The following is an 8,388-nucleotide window of genomic DNA, read 5'->3' on the forward strand; positions in this document are numbered from 1 at the left end:
GTGAACTAATATAAGAGGATTTAGAATACTACTTTAGTATTCTAAATGCTCTTATATTAGTTTACGGAGGGAGTACTATATTGTTTTCACTGTAATTTGAAAACGTGCCCGTTTTTTTTTCTGATTGACACGGTAGCTGTCCACCTTCGGCACGGGAGTCATCCTTTACAAACACAAATAACCGAACTACCCTTCTGCTCGCCTCCTTTTCTGTCGCATCCTCTCGCGACTCACGCCTCCTCCCCCTCACTTCGCCGTCCTCACAAACCGCCTCCCTCCCCCTCCCAAACTCCGCGGCGGCGGCGGTGGCGGCGACCGCAGCACCGCTGCTGCTTCTGCCGCTCAATCCAGGTTAGCACCTCGCACCTTCTCTCTCTGATTGCCCCACCGGAAGGATAGATTGCCGTTACTCCGCCCCGATCCATGGATTTTTCCGGCTTCGTTCCGTTCCGTTCCGATCAATGGGCCGTCCACGGGCAAAGAAGCCGTTGATTTCATTCTAGTTCGCGCGGTTCCTACGCGCTACGCGTGTTTTGGTTCTCCCGTGGAACGATTTTTTTCAGCTTCTGTTGGAGTTTCAGTTACGGGTGACTGGTAGGGAAGGTAGAAGTAGAACTCGGCCGGGGTTGGATCGGGGTAGTTCGGGTCAGAGATGGAGGGTACAAAATTCGAAGGATACTACTACTACTACTACTGGTATCCTGATCGGAGGAATTGGATCGCGGGTCGCTGTCTCCGTGGCCCGTCTACTGCGCATGTTATATATTTTGTTGGTTTCTGTGTTGGGTCCTTGCGACGCGATTCCGTTGGTCTGCAGGTGGTTGCCGAGTTCCTCGTTCCTCGGCGCTTACTCGCTTGTCCGCGAGCGGCGTGCCGTGGCGGATTAATCAATCACCCCGGCACTGTTTGTTGGTCTCCTTCGCGTCAAGTACTTATCCATCGCAGCTGCGCCCTACTCGCCTAGCCCCCCGTGGTGCCACATTCCAATTTGTGTTCGCTTTTGTGACCCGAATAATATCTGTTTCTGAGTTGGCTGTGTCCTCCTCCTCCTAAAGAAAAAAAGTTGGCGATTGGTAAATCTTTGGTTGAGGAGGCATTGTTTTCTCGGCGACTGAGGTGCGAGTACCTGATTGATCTCTGGTAATTTTGATTGTTTTTGTGGTTTGGGGCGAGGGAGAGATGTCTGTATCTTATGTTTATTTTCAGATTAGTAGTAGTATTGATGTCTGTGTAGTCTAGCTGTTTCGATACTTGTTTTGGTTTTAGGTGGATCGAATTTGTGGGGTGGAACAGGTGAATTAGTAGTAGTAGTATTGATGTCTGTGTGGTCTTGCGGGTTTTGCTGTTTTGATACTTGTTGTGGTTTTAGGTGGATCGAATTTGTGGGGTAGAACTGGTGTAAACCAGTTTGGCAGTGCCCGTACAGTCATTTTGTTCTGCCACCAGACCATCAGTGTTTTGTTTAAGTTCTGCGTCTCTGTTTCATATTATGAACTTGAGTTAATGCACCTTCTCTTAATTGTTTTTTGAATTTGTTAGCTTTGGCCACTTGAGTTACTCTGCTCCATGTTTTGTTCACATAAAGGTGGAAAGTTCATAGGCATATATTGTTTGGCTAGCTAGCTCCAGATTCCTGCCATGTTTTGCAAACCTATACTGAATATTGACTTTGCCTTGGCTGACCTTTTCATAGCTGATGTCATCCAATTTATCAATTAGGATGTGGTCCAGGCGTGCCATTTTTATGAACTGCGTGCTAAAATATGTTAAATATGATTGCTTGTGCCAAAGTTATGTTAGACCATATCCTGTGGATTTCAATCTTAATGACTGTCATGTGTGCCCCCTTTGGATTGTGATCTTAATTAACTATTGTTTCTGCATAAAATATTCTCACAAGCTTTACCTTTCACTTCTACTTGTGATGGTATTTTTCATATGTGGGTACTTGCGATACCTTTCCCTTCATTTTTCACACTAGTTAGTAGGAACTACACACATGAGTTTTCATTATAGCATCTGTGTGTTAGTAGATCTCGTACCATTATTGTACCTATGTGTTGACTCGGCTGTTGTTTTCAGATGGACAGCCATAATTCATCACAGCCCCATGTTCCTGAAGTAATCATGGACATGTCATCCGCTTCTGGAGCAGCTGGGAACAAAATTTGCAGGGGTGCTGCTTGTGACTTTTCTGACGCCAGTAACACCTCGAAAGATTTAAAGGAGAGGTCTGCATCCATGAAGAAGCTCCTAATTGCTGTGATCCTTTGTGTTATATTCATGGCGGTTGAAGTGGTTGGAGGCATCAAAGCAAACAGTCTTGCAATCTTGACTGATGCTGCCCATCTCCTTTCGGATGTTGCAGCCTTTGCCATATCTTTGTTCTCCCTATGGGCAGCTGGTTGGGAAGCAACACCTCAGCAGTCATATGGATTTTTCCGTATAGAGATTCTTGGGGCATTGGTCTCCATTCAGCTTATATGGCTCCTTGCTGGCATACTTGTCTACGAAGCTATTATGAGGCTCATTAATGAAAGTGGTGAGGTACAGGGCTCCCTCATGTTTGCTGTATCAGCTTTTGGTTTGTTTGTTAACATCATAATGGCAGTGTTGCTTGGTCATGACCATGGTCATGGTGGACATGGGCATAGCCATGGACATTCACATGACCATGATCATGGTGACTCAGAGGATCATGGAGATCATGAGCAGGGCCATGTACATCACCATGAGCACAGCCATGGTACTACTATTACCGTTACAACTAATCATCATTCTCATTCGAGCACTGGACAACATCAGGATGTGGAGGAACCATTGCTTAAACATGATGGTGATTGTGAGAGTGCCCAGCCTGGAGCCAAGCCTCCTAAGAAGCCTCGCCGTAATATCAATGTTCACAGTGCCTATCTGCATGTAATTGGGGACTCCATCCAGAGTGTCGGTGTAATGATTGGAGGGGCTCTCATCTGGTACAAGCCCGAATGGAAGATTATTGATCTCATATGCACCCTCATCTTCTCTGTGATTGTACTGTTCACCACAATCAAGATGATTCGGAACATTCTTGAAGTCCTTATGGAGAGCACCCCCCGTGAGATCGATGCCACCAGGCTTGAGAGTGGTCTCCGTGAGATGGAAGGCGTGATTGCCGTCCATGAGCTGCACATCTGGGCTATCACCGTGGGGAAGGTGCTCTTGGCTTGCCATGTGACGATCACGCAGGATGCGGATGCTGATAAAATGCTTGACAAGGTGATTGGTTACATCAAGGCAGAGTATAACATCAGTCATGTGACCATTCAGATTGAGCGTGAGTAAGGCACGTGTCAGGTTCAGATTGAGCGTGAGTAAGGCATGTGTCAGGTAGTTGGTGATATCATCTTAATGCGGTCAATGTATATCATCTTAATGCGGTTGATGTTAGCTTTGCACTTGCAAAGACGTTGCAGATTCATCTAGTTGTTACGTTTTGGTGCTGGAGAAATATTTTATGTAGGCATTCTTCGTTAGCCTATTAGGTGACTGGACTATTAATCAGGTGGTGTAGTCATTTGTATTCACATGGATGCAATTTTTGAGCCCCTTGTGAGTTTATCAACCTGCATGTGTAGTTTCAGCGGCACCACTTTATGTAAAGATGCTATGGCAGTACTCCCTGTTTTTATGTGTGAATTTGCACCTTGTGCCATTGTGTGTGCTTTCTGGCAGGGAATGTAAGAAGGTGGTCATCATGGTGCCTGAAATGAAATGCACTGCTGCGAGTTTGTCTTGCAGTCTATGTAACAAGTTTTTTATGTAACTGAGAGGGTGTTCGGAATCTCTCCCGTTTAAAACTCCACTCCGCGGAAGGAGTCCGATTTTAGCCACTCCTCAAAATTATGCTGGCGCTCCCTCCGCTCCAGAAGCCGCTGTTGTGGAGCAGAGAGGATCCGAACACGTCCTGAGTGTGCACAGTTTTTTTTACTCCAACTAGTTAGTTCTCCCCAGTTACAAGTATATAGGTATAGAGGGAGTACTAGTAACTAGTTCTCTCCAACTACAAGTATTTAGGTACAGAGAAAGTACTAGAGGACTTCTTGATCCTCTTCTCCTCCCTGGCGACCATGCGGCGGTTTCGTGGCGAGCACTTCATTAGCTCGACGCGTTTCGCACTGTCTCTCCGGCCCTGGTGCAAGCTTGCCGGCGCCGGCGAGCTCGAGTACCGCGTTGAGCTGGAACTCCACGGCATCCCCACACACGCCTCGCTGCTCTCCACCGCGGAGCACGTGCTGGGAGGTAGCTGCTGGATCGAATGCATGCACCCCCGTACGCGCTCCCGCAAAGACATGGCGGTCTTCCGTGTCTCCGAGCGCGAGCACGACCCGGCCGACATTCGGCGCGCCGCAATCCTAGAGATCATTGAGCAGCTACCCGGTCGTGTACCTTCGGGCCTGTGTCTATAGCCCTTACCAAGGCGGAGCTAATCCGGGCTGCCTCAGCCGTCGCCCAGGACGCTGCGGGTAGTGCCGGAGGCGGCGAGGCTGGTGTCGCAGACGGTCGACATGGTTCCGGCAAGGGCCATGGCCCTGGTCCCGGGTGCGCTCGCCGGCGTGGTGGCAAACACCGTCGTACGGGCGAGACGTAGAGTGGTCGGGTTGATGGCATGGCAGTGGATGCGCTAGCGTTGCATGCGCACGCCCATGGCCTCTCCGGCCGTTCAGACGACGGCAGTGCGATGGCGCCCTGGTCGTCCTTGGCCACGCCGCGGCAGGGGCACCGTCCCAAGCGGGATGGAATGCTGACGTGGCCTGGTCAGCAGGGCCCAGCGCGCCCTCGTCACGGCGTCAGAAAAGGAAGGCCGCATGAGCCCTTTGTGACGCCCAAAGCGGCTTTGCTGGCGGGCCCAACGCGCAAAGTCACCAGCCCCTGCGACTAGGACGGTGCGGCCGTTGGCGTCGGGACAGATGGTGGGCTCATGTTCGCTGCTCGTGGCCACGATGCGGCTGGGGCTTCGAACTTGCCCAGGACTGAGGCAGATCCGGCTGGGTCCACCCCTGCAGCGGCTGATCCCATGCCCCGTCGGGATCACTGTCAGCTGCGTCTGGGGCCTGCAAAGCAGCGCGAGAGGACGGTCGTCCCTGCCCCGCCTGCATCCCGGTCGGGACAAAAGGAGCCACAACCCACCTTTGTCGCTCCCACCCCGCCACAGGCTCTCTTTGACCAACCACCGCGGCCCCCACGCGCGCGCCCACGAGGAGAGGCCGGGATGCGCTTCGTCACCCCCCACCAGGATCGTTGTGCCCGCTACGTCCCCACCGGCCAGCACTGTTGCTGCGGGGCCCGCGGCCGCTCATGCCGCTGTCTTCGCACCAGAACCCGTGGACGTTGATACGGCCATGCCCGCAGTGGAAGTGGCAGTAGCTGTTGTTGCTGAGCCCATGTTCGAGAATGCCCTGGCCACCGGGGCCACGCCCGAAGACGCGCCCACGCTCGATGGATCGCCCGCTGATGGGTCTGTGCCGTCCATGCATGAGCAGCCCCAGCCAGGGCCGGGGGTGGGTCCGTCCCCCTGCCGCGGCCATATCTCGATCCTGCAGAGGCATGTGCGCCATCCGGATCCTGAACCCTGTACCGCCAGCACCCGCACGCAGACTCTGATTCCCGGGCGCTTCGCCTCGCCACCGATCACCCTGCAGCGACGACGAAGCTGCTACGCCGCTGGTCAGACATGGACGCTTGGTGCCTTCCTGTCCGCGGCCACCAAGCAGCTAGATGCGGTCTTGCCCTCCCCTGGGAAGCGCCAGCGCCCCCCCTCAACTTGGGTCCCAGGAGGGGACGCTCTGCTGCCGCCATCGCTCCGGCCTCCGCGCCTCGCACATCGAACAGTAGGGCTATGGTTTAGATACTCCGCACTCTCGGGATCGTCGGCACGAACCAGCAGATCACCCCGTCGAGATGAAGGCATACGATGACATGTTCGCCACGCCGATTAGGCACCCAGTGCTGCAGGACATCGCCGCTCTGGTCGACCGGACGGTCCCTGCAGGCCTGACACTCCCGGCTGGTGATGCCATGGTCTGCGCGCGCTAGCCCGGTGGTGCCCGTAGTTGATCTCCTGCCCATGTATCCAGGTCCTCAGATTGCTGTTTAGAATGTCAGGGGCTTGAACTCGCGCGCTCGGCGCTGCGCAATTCGCTCGCTGATATGTACCACCCGTGCATCCATTGTATGCCTCCAGGAAACTAAAATGGCGTTGATTTGCTCGTGGATTGTGTTAGACACCCTTGGGTCCGAGTTTGATGGCTCCACCTACCTCCCGGCCGACGACACCCGTGGTGGCATTCTCATTGCTTGGAAGAGTAGGGCTGTCACCATCTCCGACTCCCCATTCACCCAAAACGCGATCACGGTTAAAGTTTGCGTGCCCAGCGGCACCCCGTGGTGGCTAACCACGGTGTATGGCCCCCAAAGTGATCCCGATAAGCTGCTGTTCTTGCAAGAGCTGCGGGACATTCGCGTCGCCTGCCCGGGTCCTTGGATGTTATGCGGTGACTTTAACCTCATTTACCGCGATGCTGACAAGAGCTCCGATACCCTGAATCGCCGCATGATGGGAAGGTTCCGGCGCGCCATGAACGATCTTGCCCTGAAGGAGGTATACCTAAATGGGCGCCGCTTCACTTGGTCTAACGAGCAGTCACCGCCGACGCTCGTGCACCTCGATCGAGTTCTATGCACCGGGGAGTGGGAGGACTACCACGGGGAGTGCCACCTCCGCTGCCTTGCGTCCGTCGTGTCCGATCACTGCCCGCTACTGTTGGATTGCTCCCCCATGCCCATGGCCCACAGGCGCTTCCGCTTCGAGGATTTTTGGCTTCGCCTCGACGGATTCCACGCCACTGTCGCCACGGCCTGGAGCTCCGTGCATGACCCCGACCCCTTCCAGCGGTTGGTCTGACGCCTTCAGGCCACTGCCCGCGCCCTTACGAGCTGGAGCGCCAGGTCCACGGGCAATGTCCGGGACAAGATGGCCATTTCTCGCGAGCTGATCGCCTGCTTCGACCACGCGATGGAGAGCCGCCAGCTCTCTCCGGCGGAAGAATGGCTGCGCAAGCAGCTCAAGGTGGCATACCTTGGGCTGGCCTCCCTTGAGTGCGCCATCGCGCGGCAGCGTGCCCGCATCTCCTTCCTCGCCGAGGGTGATGCGAACACGAGCTTCTTCCACAGGCAATGCATGTTCCGGTGTTAGAAGAATCGCGTGCACAACCTCTTAGTCGACGGGCATGTGCTCTGTGATCACGAGGAGATGGCTCATGCGACATTCGCGCACTTCGACGGGCTGCTGGGCACTGCCGTGGACCGGCGCACACGCTAGACCTTGAGCAGCTCATCGCGACCGGTGACCTTGGCAGCCTGGAGGCGCCTTTCACCCCTGAGGAGATCTGGGTTGCGGTGCGACGCATGCCGGCGCACAAGGCACCAGGGCTAGACGGGTTCACCGCCGAATTCTTACGGGCCTGCTGGGGCATAATCAGGCAAGACATCCTGGATGTCTTCGAGCAGCTATACATGCTACGCGGGAGAGGGTTTGGTAAGCTCAACCAAGCCCTGCTGACCCTGCTGCTGAAGCGCGCGGATGCCCACAAGCTGGGCGACTACCGACCAATCTGCCTGATTCACATTGTGGCCAACATATTCGCGAAGGTTCTATCGTTGCGCATCGCTCCTAAGCTGGATAGCCTGGTCAGCCACAACCAGAACGCCTTCATCGCCGGATGCTCGCTCCACGACAACTTCATGCTTGTCCGGCAGTCTCTCCGGATGCTCCATCACCTGGGCGCGCCGTGCATTATGCTCAAGCTAGACCTCACGCGGGCTTTCGACTCCATATCCTGGCCGTTCCTCTTCGAGATGTTGCGCCAATATGGGTTCGGGGACAGGTTCAGGGAATGGCTAGCCATTCTCTTATCCTCGGCCAGCACACGGGTCATGCTCAATGGAGTGCCTGGCCCCCTGATCTGGCACCGTCGCGGGCTGCGCCAAGGGGACTCCACATCGCCACAACTATTTGTCCTGGCTGTCGTCGCGCTTGCCCGCCTCATGCACCGGGCGCTCCAGACCGGCATCCTCCGGCGACTGCACCCCCGCCGCAACGTCCCGACCATTTCTCTATACGCCGACGACGTGATGCTGTTTTGCCATGCTGAGATGGATGAGGTGCTCGTTGTGAAGAGCATTCTGGGCATATTCGAGACCGTATCGGGCCTACAGGTCAACTACGGCAAGAGCTCGGCCACGACCCTGCATGGCGACGAGGATAGCGCCACCTTGCTCGAGGCGCTGGGCTGCCAGTCGGCGGACTTGCCCATCACCTACTTGGGCATCCCACTCACCACCCGCCGA

General features: G+C 54.9%; 1 protein-coding gene across 2 annotated transcripts; it reads left to right on the forward strand.

Moving 5' to 3' along the window:
* Window positions 1–213: 213 nt before the first annotated feature.
* LOC123426987 (metal tolerance protein 1-like) lies at window positions 214–3,694 on the forward strand. Of its 2 annotated transcripts, none has more exons than XM_045110912.1 (2): window positions 214–351; window positions 2,083–3,694. In XM_045110912.1, exon 2 carries the CDS (start codon window positions 2,083–2,085, stop codon window positions 3,322–3,324), a length of 1,242 nt encoding a protein of 413 aa, XP_044966847.1. In that variant the 5' UTR covers window positions 214–351; the 3' UTR covers window positions 3,325–3,694. The 2 variants fall into 2 exon arrangements, with proteins under 2 accessions (XP_044966847.1, XP_044966846.1); XM_045110911.1 differs by lacking the exon at window positions 214–351 and adding an exon at window positions 930–1,116.
* Window positions 3,695–8,388: the final 4,694 nt, after the last annotated feature.

Source organism: Hordeum vulgare, chromosome 2H (genome assembly GCF_904849725.1).
Source record: "Hordeum vulgare subsp. vulgare chromosome 2H, MorexV3_pseudomolecules_assembly, whole genome shotgun sequence".
NCBI classification, from domain to species: Eukaryota; Viridiplantae; Streptophyta; class Magnoliopsida; order Poales; family Poaceae; genus Hordeum; species Hordeum vulgare.

What these genes read in the sequence shown, in the direction of transcription:
- LOC123426987 (XM_045110912.1), top strand. Translation starts at nt 2,083, where the DNA reads ATGGACAGCCATAATTCATCACAGCCCCATGTTCCTGAAGTAATCATG.